This window comes from Apostichopus japonicus, chromosome 3 (genome assembly GCF_037975245.1).
Source record: "Apostichopus japonicus isolate 1M-3 chromosome 3, ASM3797524v1, whole genome shotgun sequence".
NCBI lineage: Eukaryota > Metazoa > Echinodermata > Holothuroidea > Aspidochirotida > Stichopodidae > Apostichopus > Apostichopus japonicus.
The window spans coordinates 17719296-17740422 of NC_092563.1; the positions used below are offsets into that span (position 1 = coordinate 17719296).

Below are 21127 nucleotides of genomic sequence, written 5' to 3' on the forward strand. Positions count from 1 at the left end.
CACTTATGATTAGGGTTCATCAATTAATTAAGGTTTGTCGTTAAGGTCCATAACCTCATTAAGACTTCTGATTAGGGTTCATCAATTAATTAATTAAGGCTTGTCATTAAGGTTCTTAACCTCATTAAGATTTATAATTAGGGTTCATGAATTAATTAAGGCTTTTCATTAAGGTTTATAACCCTCCTAAAGACTTATAATTAGGGTTCATCAATTAATTAAGGCCTGTCATTAAGGTTCATAACTTCATTAAGACTTATGATTAGGGTTCATCAATTAATTGAGGCTTGTCATTAAGGTTTATAACTTCATTAAGACTTATGATTAGGGTTCATCAATTAATTAAGGCCTGTCATTAAGGTTTATAACTTCATTAAGACTTATGATTAGGGTTCATCAATTAGCTAAGGCTTGTCATTAAGGTTTATAACTTCATTAAGACTTATGATTAGGGTTCATCAATTAATTAAGGCCTGTCATTAAGGTTTATAACTTCATTAAGACTTATGATTAGGGTTCATCAATTAGCTAAGGCTTGTCATTAAGGTTAATAACCTCACTAAGACTTATGATTCGGGTTCATCAATTAAGGCTCGTCATTAAGGTTCATAACCTCATTAAGACTTATAATTAGGGTTACATTACAATTATGGCTTAGGTTCATGACCTGACATTCCACCTCTCACCTAATTTCAAGAAGCTGATTAAATTAGTCAAGACTTCTTTGGGTTCATCAATCCAGTCCTCTGTCTTGATGACATGTACATTATCTCTGCCATAGGCTTCTACCCATTCCTTCAAATACAGATAGTAGGCACCATGCAGAGGAACCTGGAAAAGAAACAAAAAGCATCAAACTCGTTCAGACCAATGACGGCTAAATGGTATTTATTTTTTTTATTTTTTTCATTTCTTTATTCCAGTATAAATTTACAGAGAAATTTATAAATAGGATAAAAATATAACACTATACAGAACATCAAAACTACAGGTTAAGACATATAAAAGTTTATGAGATTAAGATGATAATGAACGATAATCGCCACTGGAACAGATGTTTTTTCATTCAAAACGTGGAAACTTTAAACATCTGTAATTTGTGCTTTAAGCAATGGATGGAATCTTTGGACATAAAAAACTACATTTATCAGCAAATCTTCAATCATAAAAAAATGACAGAAGAAGCAAAGAAATTATTGGCTAGAACGAAAAAAAAGAAAAAAAAAGATATGAACCAGGAAAATTAGAATACAAATTTTTTACTCTACCAACTCGGCTATGAAGCTGTAAGTGGGTATACAGGGACTGCCACATACTTAAAGGATGGATCGCTTATCCTTGTTATAAACTGTGAGCCGCAGTGGTTCTGTAGAATAATTCAAACTAGCAGATTCAGTTTCTAACAGACACTTGATACACCTAGTTACCATTTCTACAAAGCTTTCAAAAAATGATCTTCCACATTGTTGCAACAACAACAAAAAAGTCCAGGTTGCACAGTTGCACAGCATCAACTTACAAATTTCGTCCAGTTTCCAATCTTTAGCGAGAAGGCACATGCTCTGGCAGACTTTTTAGTTCGAAGGCAATCCTTGGTTTCTTTGAGGCTTTTCACCACTTCCTCATGGAATTCCTCTGGTGTTTTGGTTTCTCTCTTGTGTGAATAAAAGTATTCTGACAAAGCCCTTATAAAGAGAATATATCGAAAAGTTATATTTCAGTGACTGACATTTTTAAACGCTTCCACAGAGCTGTGGTAATCCCCTGACTGAGATGTAACCATCTCCGTGTTTGTAAGGGCAAGGAGAAGAAAGAGGAGAAGAGAGGGGAGAATCAAATGGTTTGATGGAGAAACATGAAATTTTGGAATACACCCACCCATACATCTTTTTTTATTTTGCAGAAACTGCAATGAATGCCTAACCTGTGGTCTCTGTTCAAAGGGGAAGTTATACAGAAAGCAGACGAAAATTGTATTGCCTTAATAGCATCTTGTGTGTATAAACATAGATATTCTTGCGAGCTTGTCTAGCATTCTCACACCCGTCTAGTTGGTTTGAGTTAGGTTGCACACTTTTGCATTATTTGAGTACACAATGTCATAGTCACAAAATAACTGGATACTCATGAATCCAACCCAAGAAATACATACATTGTATATAACTACATTGGGTACATACCGTACAACAACTCCACTAAGCCTTATTGGTGTATTCTGCAAGACTTTGGTGGTGCAATTCATAAAATGTTTGTGGTTTACATAAAACTTAATGTTTCATCTTGAAACATCTATAGTTTATGCCCAATTTTGGAATCGTCATATTTCATGGTGCCATTTCGGAGGACCAAGGTATAGACAGGTATAACCCTCGAGTGTGGTACCCACAGACAGTGGAAAACTTGACACAACATTCTGCATGAAAAACAGCAGTTGCCATGGGTTACAGTGGTACCCCGTTTGAATCTCACCTGTCTAATGGGTTGCGGAGTATGGCATAAACCTTAGCACCTGGTTGGACGGCATGGATGACATCAGCCAAAACATGGCTGGGTTCCGGATCGGTGTAATTGGCAATTCCGTCAGCAATCCCCCAAAGGGCTGTAATGGATCCATCACCTGGCGTTATAGAAGGAACATGGATTGCGGAATAAATCAAGGTCAATTAAGTCAGTTTTGAATAAGTATTTCAATGCCATCTGTCAACTTCCTTTATACAATGACAATGGTCAATTGCCCGGTTTGGTCAAATTTCATACAAAAATTAATGAAATAAAAAAGCGATAAAAGTTTGAAATTTTACCATGGCCAACTTTACTGTAAACTAAACCATCAAATATCACATACTGCTTCAACAAAACATACTGCTTTAACACAACAGGCTGCTTTTAACACAACAGACTGCTTTTAATACGACATACTGCTTCAATACAACGTACTGCTTTAAGTGCTCTAAACTTACCAATCACCTGATTTGGACTCATGTTTCCTGTTTGATGCCTGAACCAGTTTAAGTACCAATCAAGAGAACTGTCGTCTCCTTTGCCAGTCAAGTCTCGTATTTTCAACACTAAGGGGAGCAAAAGAAGAATTGTTGTTCTTTTTTCTTTTTCTAATACTTTTGTACCAGTACAACATGATAAATACATGCCACATCTAGCATCATACTTTCATTGTGTTACATTTGTGCTTTTCATTCCACTGACAAGTATTGCTGACAAAGGTCCCAGGGGAACGAACTTTCCAATATATTTTCTAAAACAATACTCCTTATTTGTCAATTATGATGAGTCATATCTTATTTCTCTGCTATCGTCTAATAATATATATAAAAATATATTAACAAAACGGGATGGGGCAAACTGGAAACAACATTTTTCCCAGTAAAGAGATATTAAAATCAAGTACACTTTAGGACACCCCATCTTACTCTACTAAACCACCTCCAGCCCCCTCCTCCCAGTCCCAAATATGTATTGACTCCACAAATAAAACATGTAAGTACTGTATGTCCATACTACATAGTCTAATGCTCGTTAATGTTAACTAGATTTCTGACAATGAATGTGTTGTCTTCATTTCTTTATTTACTTAGGTCGTTATATTTTAAACCTTTCAAGCAGTAAATACAATCAGCCACTTTTACCCATTTCATGATGACAAGGCAGCTCTTTGTAACCGAACCGTCTCCATGCCCACCAGTGCGGTTCCTTCAGAACAGGGACCACATCTGGGTGTTGCACCAACTTATCCCAGATATCAGAGGTACCAGACTTGTAGGAACCAATTTGGTAAAAGTATGGCAGACATTTGAGTCCATCGGTTTCCTGCCAGCATGGACTACGATATGAGGGAAGGAACTTCTTTGGCACCCTCTGAGAGATCTGAAGATATAATAACATGTAGCATGATACGATAGAAGCTGAGGCAGCATTCAGTGTTTAGATGGGGAGTGATTCAAAAATCTATCGAATAGTTAAGTTGTGTAAAAGTAAGTTGGCCTGACGTTTCGATCCTAGCAGGATCTTCTTCATGGGCTAAATGACAAGTTACAGGAACAGAAGGGACAAAAACACGCACAGAATACAGACAGGTTAATGAGCATGGTGAACACAAAGAGATAGATGTAAGGGGATTAGTAGACAATGGATGGAGAGAAGAAAGAAAGAAACTAAAAGAAATAAATAAACATCGAACTGGATTGTGGCTCAAAGATGTAAAGAGCATATGAAAGAAGTGCTGGATTGGAAAAAAAGCTGATTGGGATCAAATGAAACAGGAGTATGGACAGATAAATTGGGAGGATTATAATAACTTGTCGTTAAGCCAGTTATAGGGAGACTGGATGCAGCTGTATACCAATCATGTTAAGAATTGTGTACCTAAGAAAACAAACCAAATGGAAAACAAAGAGGATCAAAAAGTTGATTCGCCGAAAGAGGAAAGCATGGAGGATACAGTGCAAACTTTTGATTACTAGGGAAGTAGAGGAGGAGGTTCGATTGGCAAAGAAAAACTTTGAATTATTATTGGCAAGTAAAATGAAGGGATGACCCTGAAACATGTTATTGATATGTAAGGTCAAAGCAACATACTAAAAGTCAAGTTGGGACCACTTAACTAAATAGGAACAGTAGAAGCTTTAAACACTTCTTTTAAGAAAGATTTTACGATAGAGGGTAGGAACGTGCCTGTCGCAACAGAAATTTATGAAGGAGAAGAAGAAGATAGACTATGACTTTTTGGAAATAACGGAAGGAATGGTTTGTGGCAAAAGATGAGGATATTGAAGCAAGGGAAAGCAGCGGGGGGAACTGATGGACTGAGGCCGGATTATATCAAAGCATTACCAGAAGAAGTAGTCAAACCCCTTATGGGTCATATTGCAGCAGTCACTCTGTGAGACAAAACTTCCCAATGAATGGAAATGTGCCAATATAACACCATTATGTAACCAGAATGCAAAAATGCATAGTGGTTTCGATGATGTAACATGAGCTATTTTCTTCATGAATCTGACAAAATGTATAGTGAGGGTGTACAACATACTTGATATTAGTGATACAGTGAAAAGCAGTGTGATGTAACAAACAATAAATTCACAATGACAGAGGCTTCTTGTACTAAAATGTGATAGATACATCAACATACTAAATATGACATCAGTCCTTGTTGAAATATTGTGTAAAACATGGTTTCACAATCTGACCCCTGGTGAACTTGACCCTTGACCTCCATCCACAATATTAAGGCTTCTTGTACTCAATGTGGTATAATTACATACCAATGTGCAATCTGTCCAAGCTTCCCTTGCGATATTATGTTTAAGAATCTGTTAGTGTGGAGAGACAGGTAAGAGGGGAGTGAAATAAATGTTTGGCATTTGCTGACTTCAAATGACCTTTGACCTCCACCAAAAGCAATAATAGGCTCCTTAAATGTAATGTGTTACATCTTCAAACCAATATGTGATCTGTCCAAGATTCCCTTACAATTTTATATTTAGGAAGATGTGTAAGTGTGGAGAGACAGGTAAGAGGGGAGTGAAGTAAATGTTTGGCATTTGTTGGCTTCAAATTACCATTGACCTCCACCAAAAGCAATAATATGCTCCTTAAATTTGATATGGTACATCTACAAACCAAATATGAGATCTGTCCTCTCATTATCATGTTTACAAGGTTGTCACGATTTGACCTGTTGTCCCCAAATGACCTTTGACCACACCAAAAACATAAGGCTTCCTGTACTCAATGTGGTACGTCTACACACTGAATATGAATTGGTCCGACCTTTCATTCTTGAGATATCTTGTTTACAAGGTTTTCAAAATTTGACTTCTGGTAACCCCAAAAGACCTTTGACCTCCACCAAAACCAAAAGGCTGCCTGTACTTAATGTGGTACTTTTACACAACAATTATGAGGTTTGCCCAAGCTTCCTTTCTTGAGCTATTGTGCTTACAAGGTTTTCACAATTTGACCCTGGTGACCCTAAATGAACTTTGACCACCACCAAAAACATTAGGCTTCTTGTACTCAATGTGGTATGTCTACACACTAAAAGTTAGGTCTGCCCAAGCTTCCCTTCTTGAAATATTGTGTATACAATGTTTTCACAATTTGACCCCTGGTGAACCCAAATAACCTTTGACCTCCACAGAGAACAATAAGCTTCTTGTACTCAATGTGGTACATCCACACACCAAACATGAACTTGGTCCAACATTCCCTTCTTGAGATATCGTGTTTACAAGCTGGGCGTCACAAACGCACGCACACACACACACACGCCATCATGATTACATTGGTTACGATATTCATCGAAAGCAAAAAGGGACCAAGTTCATATATATATCTAAATAGAGACCTGTGAATTTAACTTCAGTACCAGGAAAGCTCATGGAAAATATATTGAGAGTTGCAATTGTAAGACAGACACCCGGAGGCAAATAAATAAGTGACACACAACCAGGCTTGGGGTAATCGTAATCAGTAATCGTAATCGATTACAATCGATTACATTTTTTTAAGTAATCGTAATCGATTACTTTTGTGAAAATTACAAAGTAATCGTAATCGATTACAAGGGCAAAGTAATCGTAATCGTATTACATTTATGATTACAGTGAAATTTGAATGAGAAGGGCAAAATCAGTAGAAATGATTAAAACTAATTCTTACTATTGGCTTTTAGTGTGACCAAAGAAGTGTTCCTGCTTCTAGAATTCTCTAGCACAATAAACTTACACTAAGAAGTACTGGGGATTTGATCACCATATTCAAGGATTTTTTATCACCTGAATTATTCTGTTCAATGCTGCCTTTCAGCGTTTCTCTTTTTGCATACACAACTGGTTGACATTAGTTGACATGGTGTGCTGATTATAGAAAATTATTTCATTAGTATATTAAACACTTAACAAACAATAACAGTCAGGCTGACAAAATACACCCTTTAAATTCATTTAAGTAAGTAAATTTGATAAATAATTCCATTTGCCATGTTCAGTGGGCCACAAGGCTCAGGTGTAGCAGCTATTGAAAGCACATTGCTATTTATGTCAGTCTATTGTTCTCATAACCAGAGTTGACCACTTTTTGATGAAAATAATTTATATACTTTTACTTTGGCCTTCCATATCCCATGTACTGTGGAATCATTGGAATGCCCCATTTCAAAGCTGTTTAGTTTTATTTTGGTGTTATAATGTAAATGAGTTTTTAGTTTTGCTGCTATGCAGAAATTATTAGTTTACAAAATATAGTGTTGCATGAAAATCTTCATGTGTTTTACTTTAGTATTTGTCTGTTTACTCTTTGTCTGTTTAAATTGTATTTATTACTGGACTTATGAGTTACACATCTTAAACGTGTTAAGGCATAAATGTGTAATGCCTGGTAGGAACTGTAGATATACTTCCACAATTTTGTCCGTATATACTGTAAATGCCCTTCCTTTGCCCTATTTCATTGCCCTATTTCCCGGCAGAGAGTTATATTAAACAGATATGCAGAGGATTGTGCAAGTAACCACAATGTAATCGTGATTGTAATCACGATTACATTACAATGTAATCGTAATCGATTACTTCAACTTTAGGCTGTAATCGTAATTGTAATCATACATTCTCAAGTAATCGTAATCGATTACATTCAGATGTAATCGCCCCAAGCCTGCACACAACACGGCTTTACCGTAGAAAAGCAAAATCGTGTGTGACTAATTTATTATTGTGTTGGAATGAGCTTACAGATTATATTGATAAAGGAATACTACAGTAGTGGATGTGGTGTACTTAGACCTACAGAATCCATACGATACAGTAGTCGTAGTCACCCAAAAGAGGCTAATATCTAAATCAAAGCATGTTTACAGATGACACGAATAATATTGGACCCATTTGGACTGAAAAGGATAAACATATTATGAAATGTTTTCAGTTCATTATTTGGATACTAATGTGGCAGGTGAAAATTTAATGTGTATAAAAGCTTGGTGTTACACTTTGGACACAACAACCTAATGTACAGATACGTGTCATGGATGACAGTAATTTACAGAGCAAGAAAGAAGGAAAAGGCCTAGGGGTGTATGTGAGTACAGCAATGAAATTTAGTAAGCAATGTGCAGAAATAAGTGGAAAAAAAGCTAGAATAGTGTGATCGGAATCGTTCAAACGTAATTGATTAACTTTGATAATCTTGAATACATGCGCTTTGAAGTTATATATATTATAAATCCTTGGTGAGACCCCACTTGGATTATGCCATCCTCTTAGTATGTAAGCCAATCTTAAGGAACGATATAACTTAATGGAAAGAGTGCAAAGGGGGATGACAAGATTGATACCAGGAATGAAGGATAAAACGTTATATGAGGAAAGATTAACTGAGCTCAGAATAATGTCATTAGAAGTGAGGCATGCCAGTCAAGACATGCTATCTTTCTACAATACTATAAGAATTTCAATGTAGAATTGGATGGAATATTAGAAACCATATGGAAGTGAGAAAACAAGAGGACATTTACTGAAAATTAAAACCCATGCAAGTATGCTAGATTAGAGGTCAGAAGGAACACATCTTATGAAAGCATATTTGGAAATATTGGAATGAACTACCAGATGAAGTGGTGAAGGCAGATAGTGCTTCAACATCTTTAAAGATGGACTGCAACACACCATAATCTTAAAGGGTCATTGGCCTTCTATCTATCAGCCAGCCTCTTCCAGGAGATGATCCCAAGAAGAGGGGGGCACTCTCATAAGCTTAAACACATGCTACAGTTTGATCATAACTTACCTCTAATGCATACTTTTGCAAGATCGTTCCTTCCTTAGATAGAGGAAGACTTTTCATGTTGTCACTCCTAAACTTTGTTGTTCCATTAGTGGGGATACTATTCCCAACGGGTCCTCTTTCATGCTTTCGTTCAGGCTGAACCCTGTCAGAATTCCAATCGGCATTGAGAACACCTAACGTAATTATCACAGCAGCAACTGCGATAGCGAGCAGATACTTCTGGAGATAAAGAGAAGTGCACAAGTTAATGCCAATTTTATTGGTAAATTTATATGTACTGTTGTAAAGATGTCGATTGGTGCAGTCTTTGGGACCTCATATGGTGATTTATGTTATATACAACACACTTTGACTGAGAAACTGATCAGAACATTTAGAACTGCTGCTATGATTACTACAGTAAAGTTACTTGTTAGGCCTGGCCATAGGCTTATGCTGGTACAGCAGATGGGCCTACTTTGAGGCACTATTACTAATAGTATTACTAACTTGAACTACCCATGTCACCCTTATTTTCAATTACTGAGATTTTCATGCTAAAACTAGTAAACATAATTTGAAAATGACAACCAACTTTTTTTCTGTTCAATTAACCAACAAATAAACGAAACACTCCAAACGGCGAAATAAAGAGAGTTGATCCACTACCTACTGTAGCCTAGGCCCTATACTATAGACCTATGGATAAATCTGGTGTTCATTCAACCTGTGATAATTGAACTAGCCTAACCGTAAACGTTAGAATGGGCCTAGTTGTAGATTGATAACCCATTCCTCGACTGGTGAATAATTCACTTTAACTAACATGCATGCACTGCAACTTCAACATTTAGTCTAGATTTTCTTCACTGAAAAGGGTTTCGCAAAAAACTCAGGATTCGGCCTAACATGTACAGTAGCAGACCTAGTCAACATTTATTTGAAAGACGTTTCCAGAACTGACCCCACACAGTCGCCTCGTAGAAGGAAGCAGCCACTAAGAGAAAAAGGACAGTAAGACATGACACACAGTACTGCCACGACGGTCGTGTGTGTTCCTCAATTTGTGCATAAATAAGAAAGGTATCGTTTTTTTGTTTACCAACTTTGTCGATAACTCAAATTAATCGATTTTGAAGAAAAAATTAAATCATATTTTTGATCGTTCCTTATACGTATATACCGCCCGGTTAGAGAGGTCCGTAACGGGGATAATTGCGTTTAGGAAACTTTTGGTCAAGAAATCGGCATTGTTACCGATAGTAGAAATATACCATGTGAAAGAGGAACCTTTCTACTTTAATGTGGTGCTATCCGGACCTCTCAAGTAGGTCGATGACTCAATTAATCGATTTTGAAGGAAAAAATGAATCATAACTTTGGATCATTACACATTAAGTTTATACCGCGCGTTTAGAGAGGTCCGTATCTGGGATAAAAATGTAAGGAAACTCTTGGTCAAAAAATCGGCGACAGTCGGAAATTCCGAGTCAAAAATTTCGACTGTCGCACTCAAATTTTCCAACTATCGTCATTTTTACCAAGATTGGGGGGTGAGACACCCCCACCCCCCCCCCCCCTCTATAGCGACGTCCCTGACTATTGCACTCATAACCATTCATTATTTGTATAATATCTAATACACAGTCGGCTCATTGAGGTATCAGCCACTATAAGAGACACGTGTTACAGCCACTAAGAGAAAAGGGACAGTAAGACAAGACACACAGTACTGCCACGACGGTCGTGTGTGTGTTCCTCAATTTTCCATTTCATTTCATTATATATTTGATCCAATCACAAGAACAGTAAACAAACAACAAAGCATGAAAACACAAAGCGGATCAGGATGTACAAAAGGAAACCAAATTTCTGTAGCCCAGAGGCCTGTACACCCTTACAATAAGAGACTTGGAACTAAAATAAATATATAATATTAACAAATAAAGCCATAAGAAATATAAGAATTAAAATTGACAAATTACACATGTGATAACGCTAAGAAATGTTCCTTAATATTGCACACAATTAAATGACTGATAGGAACCACACAAGAGCAAATTCCTGGTCTCAGGGGGAAGTTCATACCAAATCCTAGGAAATTGGTTCAAAAAAGTCATTTTCAAAACATTTGTTCTTGCAAAAGCATGATTAAAATTTGTATTTACCAACTAGGTCGATAACTCAAATGAATCGATTTTGAAGAAAAAAATTAAATCATCTTTTGATCATTACACATTACGTACATACCGCCCGTTTAGAGAGATCCGTATCGGGGATAAAACTCTTTGTCAAGAAATTGGCTTTGTTACCGATAGTTGAGATATACCACGTGAAAGAGGAACCTTCTACTTCAATGTGGTTAATGTGCTGTTAATTAACCGGGCCTCTCAACTAGGTCGATAACTCAAATTAATCGATTTTGAAGAAAAATTGGATCATCTGGGGGTAATTGTCCGGGGGAAGTCGACCGGGAAAGAAATTGTCCGGGGGAGTTTTCTGGGGTGGGAACTGTCCGGGTGGGAATTGCCTGGGTGGGAATTTTCCAGGGGGTAATTTTCCAGGGGGAGTTGTCTGGGGGGGGGGTAATTGTCCAGGAGGGAGTTTCCCGGACACCACGTACACTGTTAAAAATTGGTGTAAAAACGCGGTAGCCTGCCCTGGGCCTAACCTATTAGTACTGTAGCCTATGTTACTCTAGGCTATATCCAGAGAGTTCCATAACAACTCCCTGATTGGAGCGAATGAAGCCGATCTTTACTGTAGACTCTTGAAATGTTAATACTTTTGTTCAAGTGTTTAAAGACATTCAGGAGCTGAAATTCTAGAAATGTAATGGAAATCAATGGGAATATTGTTTATACATGGAGCGCAGGAACACCATATTTTTTATATGCTTGGCCCATCGGTATTTGCCGATTTAGATGGGGCTCTTTTTGTTAGCTCTACAATTCGAATTCTTGATATCTCTAATCCGAATTTTTGGATATCTCGAATTCAATTTTGGATATCTCTGATTCAAATTCTTGATATTTCGAATTAGCCTTCCTTAATCCTTCTTTCATTACATATGGAACCATTGTATTCGCCAGCAAGGGTACCAGCGGTAGCGTTTTTACACTAGATCTAGTGTTTTTTTCTTCACTTTTCTAGGGTTCTAGCGTACTGTTTTTTTTTTTCAAATTGGCGGGAATCTAACGTTTTTCGCCCAAAATTGATCATTCACAAAATACTTACTCGTTTTCTTAAACTTTCGAGACCAAATTACCACTTGGTAACCCAATACAATCTATTGATAGGTTTCCGTGGCTTTTACACTATAATACCGCGTAAACTGTATTCATGAGAGGCTTTTCAAACTTAGGGTATTTATTTAGCCTGAATCAGTCCGTTTGTTAAACCCATTGTTAATGTTCTTGTATTATTTCCGGAATATGATAAACCGTTATAACTTGTTATTAAACTTAACTTTTGTACTTAACTAGTGGCAGCATACTTCAGGTTCAGCTCTACAATCAAATAAAAGCAAGCAATTGTTACTAGGTCACCGTTCACTGAGCACATAAAATAATCAGAATAAAGAGATAATTTTTTCCAATTTTGTTGTATGAAACCCGTTTGACTACACTGTAAAAAAAAATCGTAAACGTTTCCTTGAAAATGGTTTAAAGTTGCTGCAACCAAAAGTCGGGTTTCCTCAGATTAATCCATGAGATGTTAACCGTATCTTGGTTAAACGTTCACCCTGTTTTGCGTGTTTCATCATTATTGAGTTGCTGCAACCGAAAACGGTGTTTTCTCCTTAAAAACGCAAGTGTTTCCTGAAATATTACCACTTTTAGAGTTACCTTCAACGGATTAAGTTTTAGTCTTCCTAATTTTAGAATTTAGAGAATATCTTTCAATTATCTTTTCAGAATACTATTGACACAGTACATGTATTTGCGTGGAAAATTATGTATATGATGGAATTCTCTGCCTTTTAAGATTGATGTACAGAATGATAACAATGAATAGTAAGAGCTGTGAAAATGATACAAACTTGATTTTAAAGTAAGAAATATTTATTAAAACCCAACAAATAATACCATGCAAAGATTATCAATCAAAATTTAAAAATGTACAGTTAAGTATTGTATATGTATCACTAAAGATAACAACACATGGAACAAGCACCTATATGTGGTGAAGGGTGGGCTGCTTTTACAAGTGAAACTTAGAGAGTGAGTTTGAAACTTACAAAATTGGTCTCCAATACTTTTCTCCTTATTTTAACTCCGACCACCTTTAGCTCTAACACCCGTCTTATATCCCTTAAAACGAGGTGTAGGATGTGGTGACCACACAATCAAGAATTTGGAAAGAGCTTCTTGATTATAACATTGATTCATTTCAGGTCACATTATCACACCCAAATCTCACATCTAAACACCTACTATAGCACGTCATGCCTAATCAACAATTGTTTCTTATTTACCCAAGACTACATGTAAACAAACACTATCATTTGAAGCAAGAACAAACAATCAATTACAATTAAACATTCACAAAGATTAGGTTTTAAGCATTATTTAATTAGTAAACAAAATGAAAAAGCTCCATATAGGGTGGAAGGTGGGAATGACAATACCACCGAACACCATTTAAATACCACCTGTCTACTCGCAACAATTTTCCTAGTTTAGTCAAGAGTACACCCTCTCCCCATAGACATATAGGTGTATACAACAAAGTATCATATGAAGCAAGAACAAACAATCAATTACAATTTAAAAATATACAAATATTATGTTACCATTATTTGAAATAATTAATCTCAACATCAAATAGCATCCCATGTGTACCGTCAGTCGACAAGCAACGATTTTCCTAGTGATCCAAGAGTGAAACCCCTGCCCCAGATTTAAAAGAATAGATGTTGATCATGTCACCCTACCTAAAGGTTTATTAAACCAAAGTGCAGTAAATTCTTGTTTTCTCATCAACTTTTTTAATTAAATTATGCCCATAGTATTACACATCTCTATCATATGTTATTTTCAAATAGCTGAGGGCAACCTGATGACTGACCACAGTTTTTCTTTTCTCACAGTTCATTATATGATAACTTTGCAATTAAAGGGCTTTTCCCATGGAGGAATATATTTTCAACAAAATAATTCCAAATCTTTAAAACAAACATGCAGTTAGATTGTGCTTCCAAGCTTTCGTATAGTCGCTTTTACATGCTAATTCTCTTTCCTGCTATCGTATAGTAGCTGTGCTGGATTTGCTTAATGTTGCATGTCCACGTGAGACCGCTTGGAGTTAATCATCTATTGGCTAGCGACTTTTGTTACAAAGGTAACCAACTTAGCCGGTACCTTTTTATTGTCAGTGATTTCAAAAATCTCCTTTTGTACATATGTCAATGTACAGTTACATGATCTCGGGTATTCGATATTGACAACATAAAACATACTGATGAGATGAATGAGACTGTCCACAGAATCACCTTCCTTGACCACTTGGGACTCAGCAGCAATGGCACATGTACTTTCACTGATTAGAATTTTTGGGGTTGACACTGACTCTGCAATCTTTTGAAATTCGTTTGAAGTCTGAAATGAATAAAAACAATACATACATACAAAATGTCATAATGCAACAGGTTTATAATGACAGGATAAGACATGTCTTTCACTTTGCAGTGCATTACACTTGGTCCATGCGTGGACAATTGTCCTTCCCATACCCCATATGTGCGCATTCCTATATGACTCAGTGCTTCTATGGTACGTTTCACCCATAGTAAGAGGATATACAAGCAACTAAACTTTAATCATAAAATGGGATGTAGTTCTTGTTGTCATGCTGGAAGACTATATATAAAGAATACGCAAGAAAGATTATGATTTACACACAAACGCTTTAAGTCATTGAGGAGTTGACTACAATGGATGCAATAAGTATATTGTAATCCTTGATAACAACAGAAGCAACAAATTGGCTACAGTTGCAAAACATAAATCTCATAAATATTACTTGCTAACTCATCTCACTGTAAGGAATAAGATGAGAGACAAAATCCCTTCTGTAAAGATTTAGTTTGCTTTGCTTTGATAATTGCTAATGACAATTTAAGTAGGCCTGCTCTTAGGTGACAGAGACCATCTGCAGACCACTGGAACAGCACATCAAGTGGCAGCCTCATCAAAATGAACATAACTGGGCTTTCCTTTCAACCAATCAGCATAAGTCTTCAACAATCAATAGATTCACAACACATTTGGATATTAAATAACTAAATAAGATAATTAAATAAAGATGATCACTTAAGTGAGTTATATTATTAACTACAAGCATGACATGGCACTTGACATGACACACATCAGAGGCAGGTTCTGTAGAAAGTGATGGGTGGCCACAAGAGCACCAAAGACTTGCCTGTGAGTCTTCTGCCAGAATTTTGAAAGTAAAGAAGCCCATGTTACATGCAATTTCCTGGATACTGACTCATAATCATAATCAGGATAATGAAACTTAAGGATTTTCATCAGCATGTGAAGGTGGAAGGGGCTTTGGATGGTTAATCCCACCCTGAATCTACACCTGCATAAGATATGCTATTTTACTCAGAACATGAAAACAGGTGATACCAAACATGCCATGAATGCCCATGATCACAAATATTCTTTTCCAACTTTGATCTTACATTTGTGTAGGAAACGAAGTCTTCTTCATTTTCCCGTAGCAGCAATGGTAGCAACTGTAATCCTGCTTTATTCTGTTCCTCTGTTCTGTCTACCTCAGAGCTTCTAATATTCCTGGAATAATAACAATGGTGAAGAACACAATATGATAGTTTGCATCATGCATAGTTTTACGTTTGATACACGATTCATGAATTTAAGAAGGGTAAAAAATGTCATAAGTACATGCAATGAACATAGCAGCAGGTAGGCCCACAAAATAAAGAAATGTGGTCTTTGCCTTTGTAACGTTTTGGATTTCCTCAATCGCAACAAAAAAGGACATTTTTGCACCCTTAGGGGACTAATATTTCATGTAAGGGATGATAGGTTTTTTGAAAGGTACTAGATCTGTTTGTGATTTAAGATAAAAATGAACGCAAAAGAACACTCTATTAAAGCATTCCTATTTATTAACCTTTGAACGATTTCTTTGGGTCTGTGGGGGTATAGTCTGTCCACACTGGAGTGGGGATCGTTGGGAGCGTAAAGCTTTTGAAGGGGGCATAAGGCTTAATACCCAAGCCTCCTGGTAGGTCTACAACACTGGTAGAGATTTAAACTGACTGAAATTAAAGTTGAAGAGTTACCTGTCACACCTGTGTAGAATTTCTTTGATCTTGTCATGTTTAGGACCACTCTTGACACTCTTGAGGTAACATTTTCCCAGTAAGGTGATACTTTTGGCCAATCTAGGAAACTTTAATGCTTTCTTGGTACAATCAATGTTCACCAGACGAGTCATCTCATTGCTAATTTCTTCTGTTAGCAGAAGGGCAGGATACTCTTGGAGTAAGTCTTTAACAAGTGGTTTATTGGTTAAATATGCTCTTCGTTGTGGATATGTTGTATCCATAAGTTTCTCGATCAAAATCAAGTTTTTGGCCCCTTTCTTAGACATCTCCTTTTTCATGGTTTCTTTATGTCCTTTCAGAGAGGTATCATCTTCAGTGGATGGTATCACTGGCAGGAAATTTAATTCCCCTTTGCAGGGCCTCTTGAAAACATCCTTTTGTAGAATGCTCTCTTTTCTTTTAAGAGGTGCATATTTTAATGAGAGACTTGAATCTTTCATCCTCAGTGATTTCAATTTATTGTTAAGGGCCGCAGTCCAAGCATCATAACCTGAGCCAATGCGCTCCCTTAAGTAAGGATATTTTGTTATTAGCTGTTCAGCTATTCTCCTTTTCATGTGTATATCTGGGTACTTGTTTTTTTTTTGTACAGAAAGTCTCCAAGATGATTGAGTAGTTCATGTGTTTGGACCCACTGTAGTTGCTCTTCATTTTCAAGCTTGTTCTGCAAAGTCATGCTAAACTTGATAAAAAGTAACTGAATGTCCCAACTATTATCATCAGAACTGCCAGCTTTTTCAGTTACACTAATCATTTTGTTTGATTCTTCAGTGGTCTCTTGTTTGGTATTTGGAACATCTTCAATCACACCTGCACAAAGTTCTGGTGGAGTCATATCTATTCCAAAATCAAGTGATCCAACTGTAAGCTCAATGGAAGCTTTATCACTCTCATCATCAGACACACAAGAACTAGATGCACTAGTTGCAGAACAATTGAAATTGAGTTTGTCAGTTCCTATCAAGGGCTCTATAGGTTGAAGAGTGCTTAGTTTAATCTTGCTCTTGTCTAAAATTTTGGTTCCAAGCTCAAGGTCAACCCATGACTTAAAATCCTCATCAAAGTACTGGAAAAATGTTTCTTCTGATGAAAATGGAACACTCATCATTATGCAGAGAGTATTGTATAATGACTCAGTGAACAGTGTATCTTCATTTTCTAGTTCAATTACTTTCCTAGAATGACCATACTCAACAAGAATTTTCATGGTGGTGGGTAATGTTGATAACACTTAAAGTGGTGATAGTTTTAGCTCCAACACCTGTTTTGGGAAACAAAATAAAACACCAAATTTTGAAATATACCTTGGCAAACTGACACCTCATGAAATACCAGCAGAAAGTCAATTCTATGTTAAACATCAGCATTCTCCTATCAAGTTATTGCTTATTGTTACAAAATTATATGAAGCCACACCCCCTCATTAATATGCTAATATATCAAATTTAACAGATATCAACACACTAATGTTTTTACTTAACTACACGATAGCAACTTTCACTAGAATGGGAACTGTGGTTTTCGAGTAGGCTAACAAAATATATAGTTTTCAGGTTTGACCCAGTGACCTCATTAATATTCATGATATAACTACCAAAACAATAATGTTCTTGCACTCACTATACATAATACATCTACATAGTGAATGTGATGAACATCGGGCATTCCCTAGTTGAGTCATCCTGACCCTTAGCTAGACTCAAACATGGGTACATATAGCCTACATGCATCCAAACACACGCAAATCTGAATGCATAGTTTCCTTTTGCTTTCAGCAGCAAGAAACCATTGTAAGCCTAATCCTTATTTACTTTTAAGCCTCCATCCACATTTTATAAATTTTGAAAACAGGAGGACCTGCTTTCTTTGTACATTTTCATTACACTAGCCTTGACCTAGTTATATATGCACAATTACCTTTTGTTCACAAAAGTCTAACCATATAACTCCAAAACTAAGAGGGAGTATGTGTTTACTCTGACGTGATATTAAACTATAAAGGCTACACTTAGGCCTGCTTTATTTTAATAATAGATTAGCCTAACGTTTGTAATTGTATTATATTTATAATGTACTCTCATCGTAGTAAGCTGGCTACAGTATACGTTTCATTGTGAAGCATATATCCTAACAAGTAACATTGGGCTTAGTATACGGGCTAAGATACCACAGATGCTGTACGCTCCTGCAAGCCTAGCCATCTCCACCGCATCAGCGAACCCGACGTGACGAAGTCTACCACGAAAATACAGAATTTATCAAATACTTCGAAAGAAATGCGATTCCCTTTTGTTGAGCATATCCTACTGTATCATGAAAGAGCTAAGTTACTTGATTTAATGGGTGCAAACTGTTTGAAATTCAAGAAATTTACCTCGTTGGTATAACCAAGTTTGGTGCGAATGTGGCCGTTGGCGTGTATGTCGCGATCGATGGGTTAACGAAAACCGGGTTTACGTATTCTAGCGTGTGTTAACATTAATCGTATGTGCGCTTTTGTCAACACCAAAAAAGCTTGCAGAGATAAACATTACCTGTTGGACAGAGTAACAGTAACTTTCCGGATAATCTGGTAAAACGTTTATCCGTATGTAACCCTTTGAAAGTGATGTGTTACTTTAATAATTGGTGGCGCTGTCTTAGAATTAATTAGAGGGTTTACTGTTATATTATGCCACTGCACATGTCTAGGTTTTTGTTGCCTGGTATCATAAGCGTACGGGACCATTTCAGTTTGGGGGGGCAGAACTTTTTGTGCCCGAAAGTTCCCATGACACTATCTAAGCGGAGCGCCACCATCGGTTGGCGCGTAGCGTACAAGAAAATTTTTGGCAAACAATGCCTCTCAGATTGCCGAAAACGGCACTTCTGAGGCCTTGCAAGTTGCATCTAAACATTCTTTATTTTATAATCTCACGTTTTAGAAATTTACACTTCCCCAAAAATTTGGTAAATTAGAAGAAGAAAATATGGTAACATCACTTTGAAGGGGAAAAATGAGACAGTATATTTTTTAAGCTCCTATTTAGTTACCTTATTTATTATTTTAACACAGTACTCAGCTACCCCGAGAAAAACATACATTCTTCAACGACACGTAGGCCAAATAATGTCGCTGTGTCGGGTGAGACTGCAATTTGTCTCACAAAAAAGTATAAAATATAACAAAGAATATGATAAACCTGTACTTCTAGGCTTGTAGGCACTCCCCCCCCCCCCCCACCATCCATGAAAAAGAATTTTTTTAAATATACACTCATGTTGGGGATGTCCAGGTCAAGGGCGGCGGGAGCTCTTTTAATCTGGGGGGGGGGGGGGCTACCGACATCAATGGGAACTTCGCAGAAATTCGATTGGACTAATGCAGCCTTATTTTTAGTACCCTTTATAACTCTTATTGTATTATCTTATTTGTGTATACACATCACTCCATCAACCCCCCCCCCCCCAAGGAAAATATGCATACTAGCACTGCAATATCCAATGCGCAAATTGGGAAACAAGGAACAAGTTTTCTATTGAGACAAAATGAGGTGAAACCATGCTAGTTGCTAATGTAGGAATCTTCCGAATTAGAGCTTTTTTCTTGTTAATATCTTAACAAATTTTTTTCCATTTGAAATAGCTTTGAGTTTGACCCACAGAAATTCATTATAAGTCACGGGCTTAGTCAGGATTTGCAAAGTTGTATGCACGACTATCTGAGCGGAGTGCCACCATCGGTTGGCGCGAAGCGTACTATAAAATTTTTGGTTTTACAAACCCCCTCAGATGGCCAGAAACGGTCCTTCCCGAGTGTTCATTCTGGTTCCCTGGCCTCTTGCTAACTTCAGGCACCTCAGTTTTTATGTAGAAAAATGGCATATTTTTAACCTAAGGAAAAGTGGGGCATGTTCCCCCTGTGCGCCCCGGTTCCGCCGCCCTGGGTCCAGGTATACAATTGACTAGTTAGAAAAAAATGATCGTGCAAAAAGCGTGGTAGCCCAGATGAACTGCGCTTACGGTGGTGTTACACGGAAATATTCGGGCATCATGATGCTAAATAAAAAAAAAACACATGGAATTGTCGGGCAAAAATTGGAAAAAGATTCGGGCAAGGTACTGCATATTTATATATATATATATATATATATATATATATATATATATATATATATATATATATATATATTTCCAGAGGACAAGAAATTCGGGCAAAAGTCCTGAAAAATTCGGGCAGCCTAAGAGGAGAAAAAATATATATATATTTTTTTTTTTTCTCCTCTTAGGCTGCCCGAATTTTTCAGGACTTTTGCCCGAATTTCTTGTCCTCTGGAAATTTGGGGGGGCAGTCTGCCCCCTGCCCCCCGCCTCGTACGCCTATGCCTGGTATCCATCTTTACTCGTGCAGCCTTGTTAGCCTTGCTATCCTCTGTAAGGCATAGTTTACTTAGTTCCATTTGTCAGCTGGTGTTTTGTGGTTTTATCTTGAGACCTTCTGTAGCAGATTACTTGGCAGCTCTCCAGACTGGTGTTGAGGACCGGTGCTCCATACTTTGAGGGTCGCAGGAACTTCGCCTGAGCCTGTGATGTCCGCGAACTGATCAGTTAGCGCGCGATATTAATTAGGGGAAATTTGTATAGTCTAGCTGGGGATAAGTGCATGCAACGGGGGGTATATTAATCTAGAAGGGGGTTTATCTCACTACTGTGGGGTAGCATTCATTGTTACTTTGTTTAAGCATTATCGTATTAAGCATTTAAGTGTATACCACACCGTATTCAAACGGGGGAATTGATCTTTCCCGTCTCAATAATCGATTACCCTGACCGTATCAATTCAGTACGTGTTGGGACAATTTAATAACTTGGGTTTTGAGTCTTTATTTCTTCTGGGTTAGGGGGCTATTACTCTAACCTAAATAGAGGGCGGACGAACCACGGGTTACACGTATATTCAGTAATAGAAAAGCGTTCTGATAGATTTTCGTTCAACCAGCT

General features: G+C 37.1%; 2 protein-coding genes across 3 annotated transcripts in view; both read right to left on the minus strand.

The window, feature by feature from the left end:
* Positions 1–18751, minus strand: part of LOC139965275 (carbohydrate sulfotransferase 15-like) — a 25514-nt gene extending 6763 nt beyond the window's left edge. Inside the window, exons 1-7 of the mRNA XM_071967464.1 lie at positions 18682–18751; positions 8803–9021; positions 3645–3882; positions 2961–3068; positions 2470–2617; positions 1520–1685; positions 687–831 (exon numbers count right to left, since the gene is read on the minus strand). Coding sequence (XP_071823565.1) covers positions 687–831; positions 1520–1685; positions 2470–2617; positions 2961–3068; positions 3645–3882; positions 8803–8859 — 862 coding nt within the window. The 5' untranslated portion in view covers positions 8860–9021; positions 18682–18751. The remainder of the gene's footprint in view (positions 1–686; positions 832–1519; positions 1686–2469; positions 2618–2960; positions 3069–3644; positions 3883–8802; positions 9022–18681) is intronic.
* On the minus strand, positions 9629–20268 carry LOC139965274 (uncharacterized). Of its 2 annotated transcripts, none has more exons than XM_071967463.1 (3): positions 16112–20268; positions 15476–15587; positions 9629–14381 (listed from the first exon to the last, which is right to left on the minus strand). In XM_071967463.1, the coding sequence occupies exons 1-3, from the start codon at positions 16702–16704 to the stop codon at positions 14097–14099; spliced, it is 990 nt and encodes a 329-aa protein (XP_071823564.1). In that variant the 5' UTR covers positions 16705–20268; the 3' UTR covers positions 9629–14096. The 2 variants fall into 2 exon arrangements, with proteins under 2 accessions (XP_071823564.1, XP_071823563.1); XM_071967462.1 differs by having other exon boundaries at positions 16103–20267.
* Between the last annotated feature and the right edge of the window lie 859 nt (positions 20269–21127).

What these genes read in the sequence shown, in the direction of transcription:
- LOC139965274 (XM_071967462.1), bottom strand. Translation starts at nt 16,704, where the DNA reads ATGAAAAGGAGAATAGCTGAACAGCTAATAACAAAATATCCTTACTTA. An exon ending in ATTCTACACAGGTGTGACAG is followed by an intron (nt 15,588 to 16,102) that starts GTAACTCTTCAA and finishes TTATTATTCCAG; the next exon opens with GAATATTAGAAGCTCTGAGG. An exon ending in ACTTCGTTTCCTACACAAAT is followed by an intron (nt 14,382 to 15,475) that starts GTAAGATCAAAG and finishes TATTCATTTCAG; the next exon opens with ACTTCAAACGAATTTCAAAA.